This window comes from Trichoderma gamsii, assembly GCF_001481775.2.
Source record: "Trichoderma gamsii strain T6085 chromosome Unknown Scaffold_9.2, whole genome shotgun sequence".
NCBI classification, from domain to species: domain Eukaryota; kingdom Fungi; phylum Ascomycota; class Sordariomycetes; order Hypocreales; family Hypocreaceae; genus Trichoderma; species Trichoderma gamsii.
Window position 1 is genome coordinate 928,984 of NW_020171346.1, and position 25,288 is coordinate 954,271.

Below are 25,288 nucleotides of genomic sequence, written 5' to 3' on the forward strand. Positions count from 1 at the left end.
TACTAGCATTCGAAACAGATTTGAAAAGAGATCATTTACCTTCAAGACTTCTTCGCTTTGTTTCAGGAAAAAAGAAGTAGGCATGCAAGCATGCTACCACATTAAATGTTCCAAAGATAATAAATGTCTTCCATTGGATATTCTGAAAGGCTGGTGGTGTATAGTAATTATTGGCAAATCCCAAGATCCAATTAGCGGACGTTGCAATAGACACAGCTTTGCCTCTCAGACGTATAGGGTAGATTTCAGATGGATAGCACCATGAAATGGGGGCCCACGTAAAGCTGTAAGTCGCAACAAGAAGGTATGTAAAGGCAATTATTGCAGCTTTGGCGGATTTGGAATCGTCATTCATTGTCCATGTGACGGCGCTTGATCCGTCGAATCCACCAGGGACATAGTGTCCATATCGGGCCATGACACCGGCAGTCGAGTACAGCCAGATCATCATGAAGAATGCTCCTCCAATGAGCGCGGGGCGTCGGCCAATGCGGTCGAGAAAGAGAATCGCCGGTAGCGTAAAGACTACATTGATGATGTACTGAACACTCGATGCAATGAGCTTGACATTGCCCGTAAGGCCAGCCATCTGGAATATGTACACAATGTAGTACAACAGAGCATTGTTGCCGCTTAATTGAGTCCAGATATGGACAAAAATACCGTTCGAGATACGATGTATATTGTCGCGATGGATCAGCTCTGCCCACTTTACCTTACCTTGCGACTCTGAAATAGCCATAGACTCTCTTATTTCCGCATATTGAGCTTGCACAATGGGAGCTAAATGATCTCCATTTCCATGAATGCTAGCAAGCACTTCGAGCGCTTCTTCCCATCGATCTTGGGAAGCAAGCCAGCGAGGGGACTCCGGGATGAAGAATAAAGCAGTTAGCATTACAAGAGCAGGGAACATTTGCACTGCCCATGGAACTCGAAATGCGACGTCTGTCTTGCTGTAAGACGCCCCGAAGGTGATGTAATACATGATGAGGCCCTATATAACACATATCAATAAACGCCGAGTGATATACTGGTCATTATATTTAACTTACCCCCCAAGTAATGCTCCATTGTTGAAAGCTAAGAATGCGGCCTCTTATCTCAGGGCGCGACAGCTCCGCAAGGAATAGCGGCGCAGTGGAAGTGAACAGTCCTACCAAGGTCAGTATTTGATGCTTTCGATGCAGTGCTACCATAAATATCATTTAGCAGGAGCCCAGCTTACCAACCGCTCCACCACACAGCAGCCTGCCCACTATCAACATTGCAATGTCAACACTGGCAGCACATATTATGGCGCCGATGACAAAGATAACGCATCCTGCCATCAAGGTACGCCTTCGGCCAAACCTATCGACAACAAAAATGTTCACCAGGCATCCTAAAAATGATCCACCAGAGATACTTGCGGTAATGCCGCCTTGTTGATCGGCTGTTGGACTGTCAAACTCCTCTTTGAATGGTTTGGTACTGAGGATCGCGGAAAGAGATGATATGTCAAATCCCTGTAGCAAGCCTCCAATGACTAGGAAAGCTGTAATAACATAGATGTTACTTAATTTGTAAACCATTGTGACTTATTTCGCATAATAAAGATTTTCATAGAGTATATGGAGGCTTGATAATGGTTGTCGGTGTTGCAGAGCACGCAGCAGCTAAGAGTTTGAGAAAATACTGAGGAGTCTGACGCCCGCAGACAACTTCAGACAGTCGACCACAACATATTTGATGATATAGGGGGGGGGGGGAAACAGTGAGGCTAACAAGCATTGATGAATGAGACACTCCCCGCCATCTCTCCAAGTCTGACTTGATATAGCATGTGGGCATTAATTGAAGTATTACACCGACCTCATGTACTAAGCTTCTAAGCTCCTACATACTGATTACATGGGTCGGGTAAAAGCAGCACGAGGCGGGGCTTTCAGGCTCTCATTTCCAAGACTGGAAAAAAGCAGCTCTGCCGTCGGCACAACACTTCCGTGAAAACCGGGGTTATTCCCGTGCTGCCTTTACTAAACTGTCGCGACATATATAGAGATGATCACGACATCTACTAAGGGACTAATTGCTGATTGTTTTACAGGCTCCTTCGTTGAAAACAGGCGTTTAGCAGTTAATTCAAGCAATGTTTCTCGGCGAATAATATCAACGTAGCGAATATCGCAGGTCTTGGCAAAAGGACTATGTATTTGGACTACAAAAGGACTATATATTTGGACTACTCTAAAATAGGATACCGAGAGTCATGGCGGCTAGAAAGCCCGACCTGTATGAACTTGTGGTACTGCGTATGTAATTGCTCTTGTCAGATAATTTATGATTATATGATGCAGTGCGCAAATACGTCTCAATCTCCGGCATCGGCTCAGTCTCTCAATCGCTATTACAAGTGAACGTGTGGAAGGAAATAGTGTGTGACCAAGAAGGAGATAATAAGTGAGTTCTACGGATTCTATGGAGTTTCATAGGACTATATCAAAAACGTATGCAAAGCCTTAAGAGGAGACTTAGAGAGAGAGCGAATTGAATCAGAACATTCTACTTCCTATGGAGCGCATCCTCTTAGTAAGTTACAAAATAGATTGATATCATGAATATCGAGTACTTTAGCTTTCTAATCTATCTAACGTTCCTAAACTGGAATACTGATTTCTGTAAAGGGAATTAATCTGACAGGAGCAGAGAGTCCATACGGCTGGCCACCATAGCTACTGGCGTATTGTGATTGCTCCCAAGATTGGGTGACATTGACTTGTAGCAGCCGGTTTCGCAACGTTGAAGATACTTCAATCTTCACATCATTCACGCCACTGATCAAGAATGGAGTGATATCAACAACCGCATCTGTGATATCGATAGGACCGGTCCAGTGGCCATTGATCCAGAGACGTATAGTGTTGAAAACAGGGCCTAGGTCTATCAGCGCACCATGAATGTCTTTGGTAGGATTCCAGGCGAAGTGTGTTGTGTATGTACCAATTCCAGATGTGTTAGAGAGACCAGAAATATTGTACCAGGGAATTAATGTATCAAGGGTCAGGTTGTGGTATCGGAATACAGATGTATAGTTGTTGAATCTGTCTGTATTAGGAAGCCAATCTTGAATACTGACATTCCAAGGGCCAAGCTCCATTGGAGTAGTTTGCTCCTCAAAGCCATTCAACGTAAAGGTATGATCATTGCTCATTGTGATCGCTTTTCGTCCTTGCGAAGAAGAGCGAGCGATGATAGAGTGGCTGCTTGCTGAGTAGCTCAGATATTCGACGTTTGTTTTGACGACATGAACATCAGGAGTCTGGGTCTCGGGGAAAAATTTCCCAGGTGCAAAACCAAGGATTGTCGACTGATTTGATCGTAGTTCGATCCAAATGTTGAATCTATCACCAGATATCGTGTAGTTAAGAACTGGGGTAATAGCACCCGTCCAAGCATCCAACTTGTAAGGAATGCCAGTGCCTTTGACAGAAGCTACTGTAGCGTGATCTTGGTATATGTCCGAGTTATACGCCCAATAATAATCAACGTGATTATCCACGTCGATTCTATGGACGTATAGTATGGGAACTGGCGATAGATTTTCCGCTGCGGGCTGAATATTTAGCTCTTTCAAAGCGTCTACGACTTCGCTCTCCGACTGTAGACTTCTAACTGAAGGAAGTTTTAGTAGTTTCTGCATTTCTTGCTTGACATATTGGTCGCATGACTCGCAATAATAGGGAGTTGTCTCGGGCAGACTGCCGACAAAAACAATTGGAAATCCGTTGCTAGCATACTCTGTAAAGCGACCGACAGCTTCCGAGGTAATATTTGTAGAATTATCCACGATAAAGGCAGAGAATCCTGGGCCATCTTCTGCCAGCAATCCATTGGTAACAACGGCATTATCCTGTAGAGAATCGTTAGAGCCATTAATATGCTTGTGCATTATCATCGAACTTACTAGTTTAAGCAGCGAAGGGCTGACAGAAACATAGGAATATCCGGCGTACTGCAATGAATGATCCCAGAAGATATTTTCTCCCATGTTGTAATGTTTGATGTCAACCGAGAGATATTTGTGACGATAGATACCAATGTCTACTCTTGGCACCCCAGTCTGAAGAATTATCTGCGTCCTGGCAATCCAATCGCCCATCTCTTTGACATGTGCCCAGCTGGGCTGCCGTGGTCCCCACATCTCAGAGTATAGCCATTCAAAGGTTGTGAGGCCAGGCCACTCGACTTGCGGGCGAATGCCAGAGTATGGGAAGCCATGCGTGACGATGCGGTTGACACCACCAGCATAGTTAATCTTGCAATCATTCAGAATAACAGGCCAAGTTATGGCGTATGCTTCATAGCGGTGCGCCCCTAGTTCGCTGGAAAAGATTTGCCTTTTCCCCATCATTGCGCCGCCTCCCATGGCTCGAAAGGCGTCAATCACTCCATCAAAATAGTTGGATTCTGTCTCAGGAGCATCGATGTGTGCAGCTGCTGAGTTCATATCCCACGGTGGTGCAGCATTCGGTGCGGTCGCATATGGCTGCAGACTTCCCTGAATGTTCCATTTGCTTGTCCATTTAGAGAGTCCATCAAGATGGTATTGCTCGTACAACTCTTGCAGACACTGGTAGTAGTCATTGCGCAATTTCCAACTTATATCCGTCCCGTTCTCATGGTCATTGAAGCTGTAGTAAAAGTAGCTATTTGCGAGTGTACTTGGAGGAAGACCAGTCGTACCGAAAAGAGCTGGTAAAGCTGTAGTGATATCGTAGCCGCGTGTTTGGCGAAAGTACGACGATAATTGGTCTGTCCAGAATAGCGTGGCTCTAAACTCAGCAGAATCTTCCCACGCGTACATGCCAAGCTGGGACAGAATATCGCCGTTTTCTCCATTCATAACATATTTCTCGGTAAATCCTGTCCAGAGATCCGTTCCCTCTTGGCTAAAGTGATCGACCACATAAGCAAACCAAGAGGCAGGATTATTGGGATTGGTTGCATTATTAAATGCACCTTGCGCAGCTAAGTAGCCCGTGCGACGCTGATAAAATGCAAAAAGAACATAGGCATTCCCATCAGCTGGAGCCGTATAGTCTAGTGAGCCATCTTTGACCAGGCTCGTAATGTCGTGAACACTATCGAAGTCAAGTTGAGTTACACGACCATCAGGGGAAGGCACTTTGAGAACAAATTGAGTTAATGACGGGTTTAATACGTGCTGGAGGGTGTTGGAATTTTGAATATTACCTTTGCTTTTGCGAGCGACTACAGCAGCGACAAATTTGTTGGTGAAGTTTGTGAAAGGAGCAGAAAAGTCTGGCTTATTCGCATAGCCTGCATCTGTGCGACCAGGAGATGGGATAGGACCGTCAAATGTCTGGCCTGAGTCCAAACCAACACTGCCATATGCCAACTCAGTATTCATCCCCGGAGAATCAGGATCCAGAATTGGGATTGAAGCGCCCTGTGTTGGCCCCAAAGCAAAATCGACGAGGAGATCCAAATCTTTCGAAGCACGGAGCATGGTGTTAAACTTTTGCCTCCACTTATCACCTCCGTAACCATATATTGCCGGATCTACAACAGCCAGCTCGATTCCATAGTTCTCCAAGCAAATAATCTCAACTCCACCCCATCCTGCCGCTTTGATCTCCTGTAAATCTGCGTATAAGACACTGTCATCCACATCGGCGTCTGGAACCCAGTAACGAAACGATGGCCGGGCCAACCCATTGGGATTGGCAAACTCCGTAGGAACATCGTATGTAATCCACGGAGCAGGACGGTGGCCAAATCCAGGGCTTTTGTCGACGGCCACGGAGACAATAGCCAGCACCGCAATGCCAAAAAGTGATGACAGTGGTGTCCTCATTGATAGCTATGCTTACAAACGACCAACATATGCCGAAAAGAATCTTGGTGCACTAAGAGAAAGTTCATGGCTCTCAATACGCTTGAAGTCGCCGAGAAAGCAAGTCAATCGACTTTAATGACTGCTCTAGACAACCTTTCATCCGACGCAACATCACCACGTGGGTATCTCAATCAGCGATGCCTTCGCCGGTCCGTCGGCCAACTTCATCGCATCATCGCGGCCCTGCATCATATCTTTTACACATTTTAGCCGTCAAAGCCTCGCTGTCGGGTCAATGCGCGGGTCAATGAGTACCGAAGAGGAAAATATGAGATGGTCTCTTCTCCAGATACGGCTAAGCGGAGATGGTTCCAGGCATGCCGCTTTTAAGCTGCTCTGCCTGTTCCCTTGCAATTGGCAGCGATACGATGACGAAATTGAGCGATAAAAGGCCTGATTGGAGTAAAATTTGACATTCAGATGACACTGGAAGCTCCATTACATATGCGTGCGCCGGCGGTGGCACACCTGAAGGCCTACTGAAAGGTTCCGATTGGTCGGCTTTCAAGTCCATGTTGCCCGCTGCTCGACCCTGGCCGTGGTGTATCAAGGCAATCTTGCCAAGCATATGCCAGTGGCCCTAATTGCAAGTTAACCTTCCTATCTTGAAGCAAAGTCCTGGTCAATAGTGCCTATGGGAGTTATGATGACAGACTCCTTGGCGGTCTCCGCTACATATGCAGGCAATTCAAAACGTCATTCGCAGATCCATAGCAGTGTGATTGTATTAGTGAGTGTAACAAATATACGCATACTACTAGGTGTAAAGCGGTCCATTCATCGGAGGATAAAACCTTCCAGGTTGGACTTTGACGCCCAGAGATTAATTGTAATCAAGGCCAGTCAAATACAAACCTGTTTGCTTTAAATAGGAATAGTGTCTGGCTGCCTTATCAATAGCGGAAGCGCTAGAAAGTCTTCTCGGCTGACTTTATAACCGCAACGATGAAGTTTCTTCGCCATATCGTACAGCTTTTGCCTGCCTCTCTAGTGTTTGCCGCGTATACTCCATCATCGCCCGAACATACCTGTGTAATCCCGGCTTTGAACGATGGGCGCGATGACGCTCCCGCAATCCGTGAGGCATTCAATAAGTGCGGCAACAATGGAAAGGTCATCTTTCAAAAAGACACTACGTACAGTATCCAAACGGCTCTTCAGTTACATAACTTGAAGAACGTTCAGGTGGATATGCTTGGAACTCTTGAGGTGATATATATCGATTGATCTCCAAGTCTTCGATAACTGACAATTTTAGTACTCAACTGATGTTCGGTATTGGATCTTGCACGGATCGTATTATTATTTCCAGAATATTTCGATTGCAATGGAATTCTCAGGCGAAGACATTACAATTGACGGCCACGGCTCTGGTACTATCGATGGCCAAGGGCAGGTATGGTATGATCTGGCACTCGGTGTGGGTGGTTTATATGGACGGCCTATCCCATTTTGCCTACGGAATGTCAAAAATGCCGTAGCAAAGAATTTTAAAATTCTTCAATCGGGTAAATGGTGAGTTTCTATTTCTTCTACCTCGCCTGCGTGTTATTGATAATGTGCAGGAATTTTGTAATGCTGGAATCTCAAAACATTCTTGTGGATAACATCTACCTTTCATCTACCTCATCAGACGACCAGGTAACGTGTTAAGCCTTATAACGCGATCTGTTGGTGAACTGACGCAAATAAAGGCGAATCCTGGTAATCTCGGCAACACAGACGGATTTGACACTATCAACAGCGACAATATTACGATTCAGGTAAGAATGTCATTCTTAGGACCAAAAGCAATTCAGGTATAGGTGCTGACGGGATCATAGAACAGCTGGGCAAACATCGGAGATGATTGTGTCAGCTTCAAGCCTGGCTCTACTAATATGCATGTGAAAAACTTGACCTGCTACAACAGTGCCGGTATCGCAATCGGCAGCCTTGGGCAGTATGAAGGGGTGCGAGACGTAGTTGAGAACATCACTGCAGAAGATGTCACTGTAAGTCTGTCCGTGAGCGCGTTGCATGATGATTGCGAACTAATATATAACACCATGAATAGCTTATCGGTAGCCGCAATGGTGCCTACATAAAGACATATGTAGGCAAGAGAACGTACTGGCCTCCCCAAGGTGGCGGCGGTGGCAACGGCTATGTTCGTAACGTCGGTAAGTTTCCTTCTCACTTGGCCTCTGTGGGTCTAAGGCGATCTAATGCGGTTTCAAGTGTTCAAAAACTTCCACATTGAGAATATTACTTCTTCGCCCGTTCTCATTCAGCAATGTACTCACTGGGGTGGATATAACGTGCCAGCCTGCGCCGACACACCCGCTACTGGTTACTTTTCCAACATTTCCTGGTCTAATTTCACCGGATACATGAATGAAAAGGTTGGAACTAAATCGATTAGTTGGGCGTGTTCACCACTTGCAGAGTGTGAAGGATTCTCATTCAACGATATCAATGTCAAATCCGCTAACGGAACGGATGGAACCTACTCCTGCAGTAACGTGGTCGGGTACGACGCGACTTGCCAGAAAACTGAATAGTGATGATGATGTATATATTCAGCGAATATCCGCCTTGTCTATTTTAACGTGTCCTCGCGCTTTGTGGCTAGACGTAGTTGAGAAATAAGTGTACATGGCAAGCTGCGCGTTAGGTCTTGGGGAGGACATAACCCTCTTCTAGTTCTTCTCTCCTGTGAATGGCATGTTAGGAAGCAAATAAAGGGAACACAAGAAATTGATGTTGACTGACAAAAATATTCCAAACTCAGAAACATAGGCCAACCAATGTTTCACCAGCTCATCCAAGACTTTAGGCTCCTGTTCAGCCAAGTCATGGACTTCTCCCATATCTTGGTCCATATCATATAACTGCCATTTCTCAGGACCCTTTGGCTTTGGGATGAATATTGCTTTCCACTTTCCTTTTCGAATGGCTTGATGGAAAAATAGCTCCCAGCCGGTTACATGATCTTCGTCATGAACGTGAGGGGACTTCTGTAGTAGATGCGATATCCATGATTTACCCTTCACTGGAACGATTTGTCGACCTCGAAATTCCTGCTCCGGCAATGGAATACCTGCCAGGTCCAGAAGCGTTGGAAGAATATCCATAACAGTCGTAAATGAGTCAGTAATGCGCCCATGAGAGAGCTGAGCAAAGCGAGGGTAGTGGATAATGGCTGGACACCGAATACCTCCCTCTGTGACATAACCTTTATGCATTCTACTCGGTGCTGTTGAAGCTTGTGCCCAGCGAGGACCATACCAAATAAACGAATCGCGGTTACCTAAGTTCTCATAGTCGTTGTTATAATGCTTATCAATGGACTTTTTGATAACATCTCCAGTCACGGGAATCGCTTCCACGATGGCTCCCTCGGCACCGTTGTCAGACATAAAAATGACAAATGTGTTGTCCCATTCACCAATCTTCTTGATGTGATCAATCACCTTGCCAATGTTCTCGTCCATTCTATCAACCATTCCTGCAAACACCTCCATGGTCTTAGCAGACCACGCTTTCTCCGCAGCTGACATTTCGTCCCACTCTTTGGTTGACGCAATGACCGGGTGAGCTTCGATATCCTCGGGTAAAAGTCCAAGCTCAATCTGCTGTTTCAGCCTTTTCTCCCGTAACACATCTGGGCCATCATCGTACTTTCCCTTGTATTTAGCAATCGATGACTGTGGCGCTTGCAAGGGCCAGTGCGGTGCCGTAAAGGGAAGAAAGGCGAAGAACGGTTTTTCTTTCAGTGCAGCACTGCGCTCTCTTTCGTCCAAAAACCCAATGAGCTTTTGGGTGAATTGATCGGAAGAGTAAAAATCCGTTGGAAAATCCTTCGTTTCTACTCTCTGATCGTCTTCATAGTATAAACTGGCCCAGTGTGCAAAAATAGGTGTACCATCCGGGTGTTTTGGTTCGTAGGCATAGTGGCTAGACCCTCCGGGTAATAGGGCAAATGAGCGATCAAAGCCACGAGCATGCGGTGTGCGCTCTTTGGTCAGGCCCAAATGCCACTTCCCGCTCATACACGTAAAATATCCTGCGTCTTGAAGAATCTCTGGCAGAGCCGCGACTCGAAAGTTCAAATATCCTTCGTAGCCTGCTCTTTCGGACCATGGGACTGGCGGATCTCTTCCACGCCCCCAGTATTCCATCTGACCAAGGCCGGCGATATGGTTGTCAGTGCCTGATAGTAGCATAGAGCGTGTGGGAGAACACATGGATGCCGTATGGAAGTTCGTCATGCGAACACCGGTAGGGGAATAAGCCAAGGCATCAAGATTGGGTGTTTGGATCTCGCTTCCAAAAGCACCGACATCTGAGAATCCAAGGTCGTCTGCGACAATGAGAAGAAAATTCGGGCGTTTGGAGGTGTTCATGATTATTTCCACGGGTGGTATGCCAACCAGACGCAATATTCAACGTTGAAAAGCGATTTTACATATCACGAATGCCAAAATGACAGACATGGTCTTTTTCAAAGCAAACGCCTTGTCTTTATGCTTTCACTTGGGCAATGGTGCGATTATGTGGGTTGTGTGCGAAACGTTCATTACCGCTACAGGTACCCAATTGTGTATCTGTCTGGTGGCTAAAAGCAGCAAGCTAACGAACCTGGAAGCCGTAGGCTAATACGCACACATCGACGTGGTGGGGGTTTGGCGAAGGACTAAGATGCAAACTTACCTGTGATAAGCCCAAGCCGCATACGAAACGCTGTGACGGTTCACGACTGCGCCCATTTTAAAGCTTTAAGCGTACTACTACGAGACGAACTAATAGGCTCACTCTTTGACTAACTAATAGGCTCACTCTTTGACTAACTAATAGGCTCACTCTTTGACGTATTGCCAAGAGAGTTTTGCATTTCTCATCGCCTGGAATAATACGGAAGTGCTCGCAGCGTTGCCCAAGGGCCCGGCAATAGAAACCAATTCCCTTTCTTTAGTTTAGCAGCTTGGTGGTCGATACTAACAGTGTAATTAGAAGACAAAATGATCTGATCCCGTGTTTGGGATGACTGCACAGACTTTTAACCCACACATATATGTTTTCCCTATCGCAAAGCACCTTTCCATATTGTACAGATCATAATGACTACTGGCTCAAGTCATAGCTGAAAGGGCTTCAAATTGAAGAATATCGCAGCCAGAGCTAACCCTGTTAATCAATAGCCTAGGTACACAACGACAATATATTCCAATGTCTTAGGACTTTGGAAACTGAGTGTTAGTTGACAGCACAGACATGAATTAAGACACAAATACTGCAATCAATCTCATCTCTCTATTCTTGTTACATAGCCTAGATTTTCCGTCCTTGACACTTGCGCTTTAACCGCTTCGTACCCATGGTTAACAGTATCGTAGTTGTTTTGACATCTAGTTAGACTTGTTCTTCGAAGCCTTCGACTTTGCAGCCTTCTCTTTGGCAGCAATTTGAGCTTCAGTATGATGGGGTTCACGCTTGTCAGCCCAAGAACCGAACTCGTCATCTGCAGGAACCTCGTCACGAGCTTGGTGCTTGTTTCCGGTCTTCTTCTTGGCAGCGGCTTCCTTGGCAGCGATCTGTGCCTCGGTGTGATGAGGCTCACGCTTATCAGCCCAAGAGCCGAACTCATCATCAGGAGGAACCTCGCTTGCTTCGCGTGCCTGATTCTTCTTTCCACCCTTCTTCTTGGCAGCAGCCTCCTTAGCAGCAATTTGAGCTTCAGTGTGATGAGGCTCACGCTTATCAGCCCAGGAGCCGAACTCATCATCCGGAGGAACATCGCGAGCATTGTTCTTCTTTCCGCCCTTCTTCTTGGCGGCGGCCTCCTTGGCAGCGATTTGTGCCTCAGTATGATGGGGGTCGCGCTTGTCAGCCCAAGAACCGAACTCATCATCAGGAGGGACATCGCGAGCATTGTTCTTCTTTCCACCCTTCTTCTTAGCGGCAGCTTCCTTAGCAGCGATCTGTGCCTCGGTGTGATGAGGATCTCGCTTATCAGCCCAGGAGCCGAATTCGTCATCCGGAGGAACATCGCGAGCATTGTTCTTCTTTCCGCCCTTCTTCTTGGCGGCGGCCTCCTTGGCAGCGATTTGTGCCTCAGTGTGATGGCGAGTTTCAAGTCCTTCGATCATAGAGCGCACGAACTTGGTAGCCAGAGCTGCACCAGAACCCTAATAATCCTATTTAGTCTCATATAAATGGCAGTCTTGGAGGAAATTCCTTACGACGTAGCGGCGCTCCATATCAGTAGAGCCGGGCGCCAAGTGGCCGGAAGCCATAGGGGCCAAGCTGAACATGGCAAACACCAAGGCACTAGTAACTGAGGCAGGACGCATGGTGAATAAGAAGCAAAGGGTTGTTCAAGATAAAAAGGAATTGTAAGACAAAAAGATGCAAGAAAAAGAGAGAGATTTGATTGAAAGAAGACTGTCCAGCAGTCAGGAAACTGAAAGGAAGAAAAGGAAGAAGGGTGAAATGAAGAATGAGATGCCGGATGGGGTTCCAACATCCAGAAGAGACGAATTGAATGTTCTTTTATAATTCTTGGAGAATACCAGCCTCTCTGTAGACGCTCTTGGAATAGGCGAACCAGTTCCACCCCTCGGCTCAAGGTATCGTCAGAAACTTGGTTGAAACAGAAAGCCCCATTGACTGTTTTCCAAACATTCACAGGAAAGCGCTAATCGACACCGACTATCAGTCTTGCTCCGAAACTTCTGAATAGTCCTAAACTATAGGTATGCTATAGCGAAGCTCCATTTTTAAGTCGGGGTTGCGCTAGGCGCCCCTACTAGGAGGTTACAGCTGTGCATCACGAGAAGCTGTGAAACTGCCGTATTCAGACAGTAGCTCGCGACGCAAATACGAGCGACATTTTGGCCTAGTGGTTTTAAAAGTGGTGATCTTTTCTTCTGAAGTGCCTAGATGTCACATTTAGATTCAAGATGAATTGACGTTTGTTCTGAAAACTTCGGACGCGTATCACTAAAGTCTCCTTGCCCCCCTGTGTCACGCACCAGACCAGCCTCCTAAGCTTGATAACGGCGAGTCATGGCATTAATTCAATTCGCCTACTCCCTCTCTCTTATGAATTGAACAGAGTCAAATCCTCCAGTGGCATGCGATATACCAAAACCTTCTCTTCTTCTTTTTTTTTTTTTTCAGAATTTAAGACAACTCCTTTTTTTTTTTTTTTTTTTTGCCCGATTCACATCACCATGGCTTTCGAGTATCGATCTCTTGAGGTGGCTTTTCCTGGCGAAAAGCCTACCCGTCTGTCATCCGACTCTTCTTCGACATTGCAAGCAATTGACGACCTCGACTATTTATCAAGCGACTCGGACCCGTGCTACAAGTCTTCTCTCCGTGGAATAGCTTCTAGATGGGCTAGATCTAAGTGGCTATGGGCCGTTCATGCCGCTCTATTGTTTACTTCATTCGGGATGCTCGTCATGACTATACTCTTGCGATCATCAACTCTATATCACATTCGGCAAATCTCAGCTTGGTGTAAGTCATTTATAACATGATATGACATTTCAAAGCAGCTAATGGTATATACAGCGCCCGCCGATGTATCCGTCGAATACAGCCATGTTCGATATAACCTTACAACCAAAGGCAATCCCTTCGTTGGCGCTGGGCCTGAGGTAGATGAAGCCTGGAGAGAAATCTCCTATGACAGTAAGTGTGCGATGAATAACTCTGTCAATAAACAAATCTGACACTGGCGTAAAAGTGGGTGACCAATGGATACCAAAGCACGACATCTCGAGGTTGGATATGCCAGACACTTCACTCAAAGTCAATCATCCTGTCACTGGAGAAGAAGGCTATAGAGTTGGTATGGAAGTCTTCCATCATCTACACTGTTTAAACCTTTTGCGCCGGGTCACCTACAGGGAATACTACGAACCACTTGGTGGAGAGTTCGGCCATGGTCCAGAAGCCCTTCAAGCTCATACAGGTATGTATATCGCAAACTTGGCACCGCCACGTCAAAAACGTTGAGGATCATTTAGCTAACAGATTCATAGATCACTGTATCGAAGTGCTGCGTCAAAACATCCAATGCAACGCAGACATCGGCCTGTTTACTTTCTATATGATCCCAGATGACCCTCTCGCTTGGCCCGAGCTAAATTCGAAGCACGTTTGTCGCAACTTTGACAAGGTGCGCGAGTGGGCGGTAGATCACTCAGTAGGAAATATGGAGGTGTTGGAGCACTAGCTGTGTTGTTTTTCATCTTTTCTTGTGCCTTATGTAGATAGATAGCAAATAGCCTTGATTTCACGTTAATAACCATCTTTTTCTCTATACATTCGTATGGGTGCACATCGCCACTTGCCTACCTTACCTACATATTATTCTTAATCACTATGATATTCACCTGCACAACTTTTACTTTTGTACAAAGTTTTGTTTCTTTCCCTTTTTTCCCCTAACCCTTTGGGTGATCTCCCAAGAATACTCTATGGAGATGTTGATCGCCCAGGAGAAGAATCTCTAACGCTAGAAGAGACTAAGTCTCCTCACCTGAAGTTCGCTTGCTAACCGAACTAAAATTTGCGATGAAGTCAACTAATTTTTCACTTGACCACTGGCCGCCTAGCTGATACCTACTCTCAGGTGTATATGCGCCCGGGGCAGTCGGCACTAGACATGGGGGATTTAGTGCTCCATGATTTTATGGTGAACGAACGGTTGCCACTATCTTGAAACCCAGACCAATGTAGTTCGGTGTTGATTCAGCTAAGGGGCCCGTGCGGAGTATTGCATCAGCCCCTTCGTGTTATAGAATTGAAACAGAAACAATTTGGCTTGTACTTCATTGGTGCATTTACTCGCCCAGTTACCAAACATCCAAACATCAGTTTGACTACTGGTATAGCTTGGCACATGTTGTCGCTCTTCGCGAAGAGGGGATAATGTCCTCCATCATATGGTTCTTCTTTAAAAATGAATCTTGTCGCATCAAACAGTAACAGTTTGAGCTATGCATTAGAATTGGAGGTAAAGGCTATCTAACCCTTCATAGCTCACTTTTTTTCCGGCGGGCGCCTCTTCTTCCTTCTCGCACTTCCGACAAACATTATCCTCTGCTGGTTCAGAGAGATTTACACATTTCCTTCTTCCTCTATTCTCTTTTCTCATTGCGTGGATTGCTGTTTCAAGGCATTGTATACCTTATACTTAAACGATCAGCCGTCTAATATGGCATTCTCTAAAAATTACTCAAAGCTCAGGGAAAGTCACGACTTTCAGGAGGGCGAAGATGTTGACTTGGAAGATAATGCATCTGATGCGACCAAATACTCCTCAACCATTGAAAATATGGATAAAGCAGAGCTTCTACCCTATCGAGATGATACAGACGAATTAACATTATCATCCTTAGCACAGCAACTGCGAGCTAGTCGATTCAAAATGTCCTCTGACTTATGGACATGGCTACGATGGGCGGTAATTGTTTCACTACAGAGTACTCTGATTCTGTTAGTCTTTTTAAAACAAGACAACAACACACAGCCAAAAGGCGATCTTCAGGAAATAAGCGGCAGCGATCGATATGTCGAGACAGGCAGCGATATTAATGGCCTTTACAAGACATGTACGCATCACCGGTTCTGCTTCGTTACTCTAAAGATTTTTATTTAACCTGTGTTCCATAGTATCTCACTCGTACACTTTCCTTAAGCCGGAAGAAGACAAATACTTTCCAAACATAACGTCGAATGATAATCGCATGGAGATCCGAAGAAACTGGGATATGTTGATGCCACGTACGTGACAGCCACTTAACCCTCCATGCAATGTCAGGTTATGCTAAAAGATGTCTTAGTCGGAAGCGGAAGCGTTATCATTCCCAATTACGCGGATCACCCTCTACTTGGACAACCCATTACCGACGACCCCATCCGTTCTGGGCCGTTGTTTGAGGCATCATGGACACATGCACTACACTGCGTAAGTTATATCACGGAACGCCCCTACTTTCTACTACATCAGAAACTAACATTATTCTTCAAGTTGTACTACAGCGTGGACAGCTATCACCAGTTGATACTGAACGGGCCGAGCGAGGATGACAACCCAATGCATGCAGCCCATTGTTTTGAGTATCTCCGAAACAGCATTCTCTGCAACCTGGACATGACTCTAGAAGGATCTATGTCAACTCCAGATGATAAAGACAGAGGACAGCCTCATGTTTGCCGCAACCGAGAAGAAGCCATCTCTTGGATTGAAGCTCGAAGGATGGACGATGCACAAGACATCGTTGGCCCTTGAAAAAGAATTTTAAAGGCGAGCCTGATGTTATATATACTTCAGTCATGTAATTTTTAGCGAAGCTTGATTGAAACTACATAGAGCGTTAATTTAAAAATGATTTTGATCAGGTCATTTTGTCGATTGCATCTCTTCCCCAGTCCGAGGTAATCAGACAAAATCTTGGGCAATGACGAATAAAACTACTTTCGAAAACGGATTGGCTAGAATCTAGTAAGTAGAAGAAGCGATTTAAAAAAAAATGATTGCAGTCGAATAAGCTGCTATGAGATTGCTTGCCTCACATGGTTGATCGTCGTTTTGACTTTAGGCGGGGAAATTTATACCTGGGCAGGTAGATTGTTGTCTTCTAGTTGTAGTTATAGGCTCAATTTAAGCGTTAGCGGCCTCTGAAGAGTTGGGTCCCTTGAGAGCGTGTGGTGCGACCTATCCTGCTGCTATATCGCCCAGCCCGGTTCCCTGCCTGTAATAAGATAGTGATGGGTTTATTAGCATCTCTCGTTGATTACACAGTAGGTTGAAGCCTGTCGCGTATACAACTTTAATCTCATTCGCTCATGCGCAAGTGCTGGATAACACAACGCTATTTCTTCGATGAGTATATTTAGACGCTGCCCAGGACGTAGGCTTCTAATTCACGTTCATTTACTGTTGCGGCGTATGGGCCTTAAGCTCACACTTCAGCTTGAACAAGACTTTCTCTTTGTTAGTACGTCAGGCTTAATCCTCGATGAGAGTAGTATTTCCGATGCGCAGCGTGGTAAGCTAGTTGTATAATATTATGCTTATCTTCCCGATCATTGGAACATGCATGCCCGCATCGAGCACAGTTCTAGCATCATTAAATGTCACTATGGAAAAGACTGAGCCGTAGCAAAGAGTGGACGTATAATGTTGAGACCGTTGGGTTGTTGACTTCTCCCAGTCTAGCTTTACCAGCACATCAGCATTGATACCTGTCAAAAGCTTTTTCAACACCACGCCCAGGATCAAGACATTCTCCAACCTTTGATCTTTCATCGTCTCTTGCACGTACCCTGTAGCAATAGGTACTAGCCGCGAAGATCTGGTGCCGGTTTACCGTAGCCCGCGACCCCAGGAAATGTCAGCAGCAACAGATTCGGGCCGTTTTTATTACGCGAAAAGAAGCCGCTTTACATCAGACTTCCCGCTATTCTACTGCAGTAGGAGGGAATGCATGGCTCGGAATGGGTTTCCATCGCAGTGCGTGCGTGCTTGCTCTTCATTACTTTTATGTGCCCTATCTAGATGTAATCGTGTCGACTGTATGTTGGATTTGTGGCTCGCTTTCGCACCTCATTTTCCAACCCTTCCAGCTCAGGGTAACTCCCTGTACAGTCTTTGTAAGTCTCTGTGAGCTAAGAGAACGCTAGCCATTGCCTGGGACAGATTCGCGTTTGTCTTTTTTTGTCTTTCTGCCAGCGATTGCATGCGCCTCTCAGCACATGGAGCTGTTTCCAAAGAGCGTGTAGCAGAACTCGAAAGGAGGAGAGCTCTTTCTGGTTCCTGCAGAGAATGATCCGATGGCGAGACCTTGGCTTTTATACAAAACGCTACAAGCTGATAACGCCGCGAAGACGGGCCTTTTGTTTTAGTGTGATCATCTGCAATCCGCCTACAGTACATTCTTCATCGTACATGGAGGGCATGTGCAGGTGAAAAATCGAAAATAGGCTATAGACCGATAGCGCGTATTAGCGTAAGGCAGCGACCTAATCCAGTGCCGACTCCCCGTTGAAGCACGTAAACCAAGAGATTCACTGCCCGTATCTAGATCTAGCACCTCCACGTCTTAGCATTTTGGTGCTAGTAGAGCATCTACCCCGTATTCGATTGCCTTTTCCATCTTCATTGATTGGTTCCATGTCGGGTCTACCTCGGGGGTGCTTGTGAACTTAAATGACTATTATCTAACTGCTGAGAGGATCTTTTGTTGTTGGAGCATACCTTCTTTGCCTGTTTTTCTCCTATTGGCTACTAGTCGCCATTATTCATGTCACGGGATATGCTAGGAACGGCTTTTCGAAGGAATAGCCCGAATAATACGCCATAGATTTCTTTATTAGACTACCTATAAATAACTACCTATGTACTGAATAGCACATGAACTAGGTTATAAGACATATTTTACGAGAATCTGCAACTTAATGGAATAACAGTGCGATCAATCACTATTTGGAGCACCCGGGCCATATATCGGCCTTATCCACCGCTTACATTTCTCAGTTTACAGCAGAGCAAACCCTGTGATAAACAATCAAGAAAGCCGTCAAAAACCAACATTTTTTTCCCCCTTCAATCTATAATATGGGCAGTCCTAGCTGGGTAATACCGGTCGCTGCGCTCAGCACAATTTGCGGCGTTGGATTCATAGGCGTTTGGTTTTGGTATGTACTCGATTTTTCCATGTATAAGCGCGTTGTAATATTGATTTGATACCTACCTAGGTTTCCACGGTTGCTGAAGAAAGGTACACAGCAAGAGCTTCAAGTTTTAGCCACAGAGCGAGCCGAAAGAGATCGATATCTGCAACAACGAAGAGCAGAAGAGGGCAAAGTTGTTCAAGAAACGCAGGTTACGCCGGCGCCAAAAGACGAAACCCAGGCGGCATAACACGTCTTACAATCCCACTGGCAGCAACAATATGATCACACTATTGAGATGGAGTTAAATAATGCATTTCTGATGATATCACACATGAAATAATAGATAGCGGGTATGACTATTTACTAGAGTCAATTTAATACTACATTTAAGTTTGTCTAACTATCGAACAACATCTCATTATGGCACTCTTGTGCACTTGGCCATAAAAGCAGTTCAATGAGCCCATATACTAGCCCTTACCAACAGGTCCATTGCGGCATAAGTAGTAGGGCACCTGACCAACCTTGTGAGCCCAGTTAACTCGTGTCTCTTTCGTGCATTACATATATCTCTTTACTATATCGAAAAAATATATCTGCATGAAGTTGGGTTTTTTAATACTTACAATATTGGTGCGCGCATCCTTTGTCCCACCCAATGAAATGGGGTGTTGATATGGCGTTCAGCTGCTGCTGCCCATGCTATATAATAGTCAAGGACGTGCATTTTTAACATCAAATATATAAGAAATAGAGCGGGTTTTGTATAAACTACGTGGTGGAAATAAAAAAGATTGATATGAGACTTTGTTGGTAAACAAGTTGGTAGGCTATTTGCACTTTCAAGCTGTAATGCAAGTGACCTATTTAAAGTGCCGTATGTGGTACGCCAACTCTAGCGCTCCATACATGCGATAACTTCATGCTATCCTGATACTTTTACATCTTGATAAACATTGTCCAGTAAGGCCCGGTATGCCACTTCTACAGTTTGCCGCCGAATATTGCCTTTTGTGGCTGTCCGTGGGAGTGAGCTGGGCGGAACAGTAATGACAAGTCTCGTTGAGGTAATGCGCTCATGAATATATAGCCGGGAATGAAATGGCTGTATCCTATCCAAGATTGTCCGCTTCAATTGTTCATGGTCGATATTGGAAGCAGTTTCCACAAACAAGGCTGGGCTGGGCCGCCCTGTTCCGACTACAATGCAGCTATCCACCAAATCTCCACAGACTTGGAGCACATTTTCTTCAATCACTCTGTTTCATGTGAGTAAGATGTAGTAGTCATAGAATGAGCTTGATTACCTAGTATCGCAACGAAGACTGTTTTCGCTCTTAATCCAGTCATCATTACGCCCACAAAATTTGTAGCATCCTGGCTTAATTTCCATGAATAGATCTCCAGTGTGGAATTTGCCATCTTTCTGCCGAAAGGACTCCACAGGGCAGTCTGGAGACTCCGGTAAGATGATCAACTCTGTGAATTGACGGCCGTTGTCCTCCGCCACGGCCGGCTCGAACATATAGACCGTACCGGGCAAAGGGCGAAGCAAGGCAGCATCGGAACCTGCGCCATCGATAGACACCATCATGCCACCTACTTCAGTGCTTCCAAATATATTCTATGATTCATTAGTAGATGTATAGACGCCAACTGGAGATTGATCTCACTTACCGATAGCTTCAACCCGTGTTTATACGCCCAGTCTTCCTCCTCCTGAGGCATGGGCAATCCGCTGTACAGAATCGAATCCAGCATTTGTAGATCTACTAACAGCTTTGGGTTTTCTCTGGCTCTGCGAAAATGGGCTGAAATAAATGTACTAAACTGGTTGAGGCGGTTGAGTCCGCACCGATGGACCATGTTTTGCAGCTCATCTGCTGAGAAGGCGATTTGAGAAGGCTGGATTGTACAACTTCCATGCTTAAGAAATCCCATAATCATAAAGGATTGAGCAATATGACACAGGCTTCCCCTATCACTATATCAGTATACAAGACATATAGCAAATTCTAAGAGTGGCTGGATTGGGAGAGAGATTACATCCACACTGTCACATCTCGGCCAGACGCGGCTCGTGGTGTCGCAACAACAGTAGATTTCTTCACCATGAAGTCAATCCACTTTCCAGTGCACGGAACGAGCTTAGGAGTGCCAGATGTTGAGCCGCTGGTATGAAAAATGAATATCACGCTATTGGGGCCAGGAGATTGTAATGGAGGAAGAGTCCCAAGCTCCTTGCTGGAAAGCGAATGAGGCAAAGAGTTCAAAGAGAAGTGGGGTACTAAACAGTTTGAGATGTTCAAACCAAATGAACCGTGATAAATAAGAGCTGCAGCGTTTGTTTTGGAGATGAGCTCAAAGATTACGGCGGGATTAGGCAGTCGAATGCTAAAGAGCTGTGGGATGTACCCTGCCCTTGAGATACCGTAAATATGAAGAAGGTCCAAGTATGTGAAACCAGGAATCCTGTTAGAAATTAGTAAATTATTCGCAATCCGAGTGTATAAAGTTGTAGACATTCCATAACCCAACAATTGATCCAGCTGAAATCTCTCGGGAGAGGAGAACACGCCTCCAAAGCAAGGCATAACGCTCCACATCATTTAGGAACTGCTCATAGGTGACTGTATCCCAACTAAAATCTTGTTTTTGATCGCCATTACTTTCATGGGGAATCAAAAAGGCTGTCTCAGAAGCAAATTGAGAAGCACTCTCGTACAAGACGGAGAGGTGTGAAACAAGATTTTGCTGACCATTGGAAGTCATACTGATACACCGATTATCAGACCGGCGAGAGAATGCGAGACACTCCAAACGTGATAGGGAATAGTTTGGTCTCACAAAAGAAATAGCTCGCCTTGAAATACAAACCCTGGGATTATAAGCAATAGCGTTCATGACACGATCATTTATCATATTAGAGACATCCCTTGTCATGTCTCACTCCAATGCAGCTGAACAGTAAGACCTCACATGAACCCACCACAGACAGAAGCCCGCTAGACAATAGGCTCGACTGCTGGCGAATTAGAAGTCTCGGCAGCGGGCCTTGGTCAGATAGCACCAAGCGAGCCGACCCTCCCGTTTCGAATGAGGGTTAGTCGACTACGGGAAAAATTCCTATTGAAGTAATTCATCAATTTTTGCTAAATAAAGCAAATGAAATGCTGGAAAAAAAAAGTCGAGACAAATCCCTTTTCGAAATACGGGTGACTAGATAGGATGTAATAGGTTAGAACAGTTTAAAATACTTTACTCCCCATGTCATAAGATATCTAATACCACTTCAAGCCGCGGCTTATGTTCTGTATTCTCCGTATAGAACAGAGGGCGCAAATTCACGTCGCAGAAAACTCCATCTTACGTACCGAGCACATTCCCAAAGCAGACATATATCGCTGATATTTATGCTGCCAAAATTGGTTGACCAATGAGAGATTGTGGCGAGTGGCGGCACGACTTTAAACGATTGATAATCAACGCTCTTTTGGGTAGATGGCATCCAAATCCGAGAACCTAATTGATGAAACCTGGCAGGGAATCTAGCATGCAAAAACCGAAAGGCTATTAAACTCGCAGTAAGTGGGCTTCTAGGCATTTGTTACCTATCGGCTTCATCCGTATGTATCTCAGAGCTAAAGTATTCTGTGTCTGACTATCTGTGGGCTATGTTCAAGTTTCTTGCTGAACTATAAATGAGATTTTTTGAATGTCCCGAAAGGCTAGCTATTGCGAAGAACAAGGAGCGATTCCCAAAACCCCACCAATAGGCTAAACGGGCTGACCACCAATCTCAAGGCACGTGCTATGATATCTATAAAGTGCCTCGCATAGAGTAACATATGCATCTTAAAGGACTCTTCTACACAATGTAGCTCCTGGCAATGTTACTGCTGACTCTGCTGACTCTAGCTATTTGTAGTAGATTGTTCCGAAGGCGTCAGAGGCGATGGAACATTTAGCGTAAAACATTGTTATATTGGCCAAATTGAATGACTCTGTCGCTCATCTATAGCCCCGCTAGACTCAGAGTAGAGTGATTTTGCAAATGGGTATGTCTATGTAAGGTTCTAGACTCCGTAGCCTGTCAGTAACATCGAACGAGATATTGACCTTCGACTATGTCGCCTGTGAGCACGAGGATCAATTGCGGATATTTTCATGAGACATATTGCTCCGAATTGCCCGCTGGCAGTCACCATCCCCCTGTGTTTTCCGGAGAAGAATTTACAAATCCAAGTCAGTTTGTGTTACAAACAAAATTGTAAGCTAATCATGACGTAGTAGAGGGATAGAGTCGGTTCTTGGAATGCTGGCATTGTACCATGTGATATGCGCTTCGATATAAAGATGCAATACTATCTCTTGGTAGCAATTGGCTGCAAATCTTCAAGAGTCTTTGAAGCTGGCAGTTTTTATCAAGTTCTTCTTTTCAGCCCAAGCATTATAATCAATGTTCAAAAGATCAACATCTCATGACTTCACAAACCTAGTCATCCGCGAACATGTAGCGCTCAAAACCGCTCTTTCGTCGCATGGCAAAATACACATAGACGGAGAGTCATTAACAGTCGCTCAAGTGGTTGCTGTTGCGTTACATGGCAAACCGTCGTACATATCCGATGACGCTACCGTCCACAGCAAAGTTCAACAAAGCGTTGACTTCTTAGAGCAAGAGCTAGCTCAAGGACGAACTGTCTATGGTGTTACCACGGGCTTCGGAGGTAGTGCCGATACTCGCACAAAAAAGACTGAAGCCCTGCAAGATGGACTGATCAGATTTCTCAACGCCGGGATACTCTTACCGTCTGATATGGGCCATGTGGCTCATGATGATGTAATGAGTCAAGGCATATTGCGCAGTCACGCCTTGCCTCGAGCAATTGTAAGAGCAACTATGCTGATTCGGTCCAATTCCCTTCTACGCGGACATTCAGGAGTGCGAATGAACGTTATTGGCACAGTAATGTCTCTTCTCGAGAAAGACATTATTCCTGTTATACCGCTGCGTGGTAGTATTTCCGCATCTGGGGATCTCGGCCCGCTATCTTACATTGCTGGAGCTGTTCAAGGAAACGCTGATATATATATGCGCGTCGGAACTGCAGCTACCTATGGCAACCTTGCTGGAACTGTTGTCACGGCTAGAGAGGCGCTTCAAGTGTCGGGAGTGGAACCACAGCGTCTTCAGGCAAAGGAAGGCCTTGGCATTGTCAATGGCACATCGGCAAGTGCCGCAGCTGCAGCTTTGGTCATTCATCGAGCTAAACAGCTGGCGGTTTTGTCACAATTTCTGACAGCCATGGGAACAGAAGCACTTTCTGGGACAACACACAACTACGACTCATTTATTTCTGCTATCCGGCCCCATCGAGGGCAAGAAGAGGCAGCTGCCAATATCACCAGCTTTCTTCAGGGATCTCGGCTGGCATCCCAGAGCAATCCTCAAGGACGAGGACTAGCACAGGACCGGTATGCGTTACGCACTGCGCCGCAGTGGATCGGGCCACAGTTGGAGGATTTGCTTCTTGCTCAGCAACAAATTGAAGTTGAGCTCAATTCAACGACAGACAATCCATTGATCGACGTCCAAGGTGGGCGCATCCACCACGGAGGCAACTTCCAAGCCATGTCTGTTACATCAGCTATGGAGAAGACCATCTTGGCTATGCAAAACCTGGGCCGTTTGCTATTTGCCCAATGCACGGAACTCATTAGCAATAAATTTAATAATGGGCTGTCTCCAAATTTGTGTGTGGATGAGCCTAGCTTGTCCTATACGTTCAAGGGAATCGATATCACTATGGCTGCATACATGTCTGAGCTGGCGTCTCTCGCCCATCCCATCAGCCCACATGTTGTGAACGCAGAGATGGGAAACCAGTCTCTCAATTCCCTTGCCCTCATTGCATCCCGCCGGGCGATGGAATGTGTTGAGATCCTATCTCTCATGTCTGCAGCTTATATATATGCACTTTGTCAAGCCGTTGACCTGCGATGTCTACACTTGGAATTTATTGAGATGGCGGAGCCAGCAACAAAGGATATGGTTAGAAGTACTTTTGGCTCAATTATTGAGACTTCAGACACTCTTTCGGCTTTAGAGAGATATGCCTGGGACTCTATACTTGAAGTGTGGAGCAAGCTATCTCATCTCGATCTTGATCAAAGGTGCCTTGAAACATCCCGTACGACAGTTGGTGATATTGTAGAGTTTCTGAGCTCTATGAAGCTTTTGGCGACAATGAAGCATTTAGAAGACTACCAAATACGAGTTGCAACCATTCTTAGTCACCTATATTGCCAATGTCGAGAGCGCTTTTTCCTAGTCCAGGAAACACCAAATTATCTGGGATCCGGTTCAAGGTGCATCTATACATACGTTAGAAATCGCATTGGAATTACATTACATCGTGGATTCTCCGAGCCAAATCAACTCCAATCAAGACTGTCTAGTTTGAAATCGGACAAAGCTCACAAGTCCAAGTCTTACAAGCCTACCAATGGCCAGGTGGATGTATCTAATGGCATCGCCAATGGCGCTGCAATTCGACATATCAGCGAACTTAGCCAGGAACCTACTGAAAACTTCCAAAAAGACTCAGATAGCATCGGATCTATAGTAGGGAGAATATACTTGTCAATTTGCAATGGTCAATTACCAACGCACATGTTGGAGTTTTATGAGCCATGATGCATGTT

At 45.4% G+C, this 25,288-nt stretch overlaps 10 protein-coding genes across 10 annotated transcripts; 5 read left to right on the top strand and 5 right to left on the bottom strand.

The window, feature by feature from the left end:
- Positions 1-31: 31 nt before the first annotated feature.
- On the bottom strand, positions 32-1,574 carry TGAM01_v203576 (high affinity glucose transporter; the record flags this gene model as incomplete). Its single annotated transcript, XM_018808502.1, has 3 exons — positions 32-997; positions 1,056-1,156; positions 1,229-1,574. The coding sequence occupies 3 exons, from the start codon at positions 1,572-1,574 to the stop codon at positions 32-34; spliced, it is 1,413 nt and encodes a 470-aa protein (XP_018658283.1).
- Positions 1,575-2,638: 1,064 nt separating this feature from the next.
- Positions 2,639-5,860, bottom strand: TGAM01_v203577 (hypothetical protein; the record flags this gene model as incomplete). The annotated part of the gene is made up of 2 exons (XM_024549234.1): positions 2,639-3,892; positions 3,947-5,860. The coding sequence occupies 2 exons, from the start codon at positions 5,858-5,860 to the stop codon at positions 2,639-2,641; spliced, it is 3,168 nt and encodes a 1,055-aa protein (XP_024406072.1).
- A 987-nt stretch (positions 5,861-6,847) lies between these two features.
- TGAM01_v203578 (polygalacturonase) lies at positions 6,848-8,445 on the top strand (the record flags this gene model as incomplete). The annotated part of the gene is made up of 7 exons (XM_018808504.1): positions 6,848-7,111; positions 7,161-7,417; positions 7,468-7,543; positions 7,597-7,665; positions 7,726-7,896; positions 7,959-8,064; positions 8,123-8,445. The coding sequence occupies 7 exons, from the start codon at positions 6,848-6,850 to the stop codon at positions 8,443-8,445; spliced, it is 1,266 nt and encodes a 421-aa protein (XP_018658285.1).
- A 109-nt stretch (positions 8,446-8,554) lies between these two features.
- TGAM01_v203579 (arylsulfatase) lies at positions 8,555-10,290 on the bottom strand (the record flags this gene model as incomplete). Its single annotated transcript, XM_018808505.1, has 2 exons — positions 8,555-8,597; positions 8,657-10,290. 2 exons carry the CDS (start codon positions 10,288-10,290, stop codon positions 8,555-8,557), a joined length of 1,677 nt encoding a protein of 558 aa, XP_018658286.1.
- A 1,002-nt stretch (positions 10,291-11,292) lies between these two features.
- On the bottom strand, positions 11,293-12,237 carry TGAM01_v203580 (hypothetical protein; the record flags this gene model as incomplete). The annotated part of the gene is made up of 2 exons (XM_018808506.1): positions 11,293-12,072; positions 12,127-12,237. The coding sequence occupies 2 exons, from the start codon at positions 12,235-12,237 to the stop codon at positions 11,293-11,295; spliced, it is 891 nt and encodes a 296-aa protein (XP_018658287.1).
- An 882-nt stretch (positions 12,238-13,119) lies between these two features.
- TGAM01_v203581 (hypothetical protein) lies at positions 13,120-14,132 on the top strand (the record flags this gene model as incomplete). Its single annotated transcript, XM_018808507.1, has 4 exons — positions 13,120-13,411; positions 13,466-13,585; positions 13,641-13,868; positions 13,939-14,132. 4 exons carry the CDS (start codon positions 13,120-13,122, stop codon positions 14,130-14,132), a joined length of 834 nt encoding a protein of 277 aa, XP_018658288.1.
- A 984-nt stretch (positions 14,133-15,116) lies between these two features.
- Positions 15,117-16,193, top strand: TGAM01_v203582 (hypothetical protein; the record flags this gene model as incomplete). Its single annotated transcript, XM_018808508.1, has 4 exons — positions 15,117-15,513; positions 15,575-15,685; positions 15,745-15,869; positions 15,933-16,193. 4 exons carry the CDS (start codon positions 15,117-15,119, stop codon positions 16,191-16,193), a joined length of 894 nt encoding a protein of 297 aa, XP_018658289.1.
- A 2,328-nt stretch (positions 16,194-18,521) lies between these two features.
- TGAM01_v203583 (hypothetical protein) lies at positions 18,522-18,827 on the top strand (the record flags this gene model as incomplete). The annotated part of the gene is made up of 2 exons (XM_024549235.1): positions 18,522-18,601; positions 18,662-18,827. 2 exons carry the CDS (start codon positions 18,522-18,524, stop codon positions 18,825-18,827), a joined length of 246 nt encoding a protein of 81 aa, XP_024406073.1.
- Positions 18,828-19,883: 1,056 nt separating this feature from the next.
- On the bottom strand, positions 19,884-21,352 carry TGAM01_v203584 (hypothetical protein; the record flags this gene model as incomplete). The annotated part of the gene is made up of 4 exons (XM_018808509.1): positions 19,884-20,204; positions 20,258-20,558; positions 20,627-21,052; positions 21,114-21,352. 4 exons carry the CDS (start codon positions 21,350-21,352, stop codon positions 19,884-19,886), a joined length of 1,287 nt encoding a protein of 428 aa, XP_018658290.1.
- A 1,687-nt stretch (positions 21,353-23,039) lies between these two features.
- On the top strand, positions 23,040-25,280 carry TGAM01_v203585 (phenylalanine ammonia-lyase; the record flags this gene model as incomplete). Its single annotated transcript, XM_018808510.1, has 1 exon — positions 23,040-25,280. The coding sequence occupies one exon, from the start codon at positions 23,040-23,042 to the stop codon at positions 25,278-25,280; it is 2,241 nt and encodes a 746-aa protein (XP_018658291.1).
- Between the last annotated feature and the right edge of the window lie 8 nt (positions 25,281-25,288).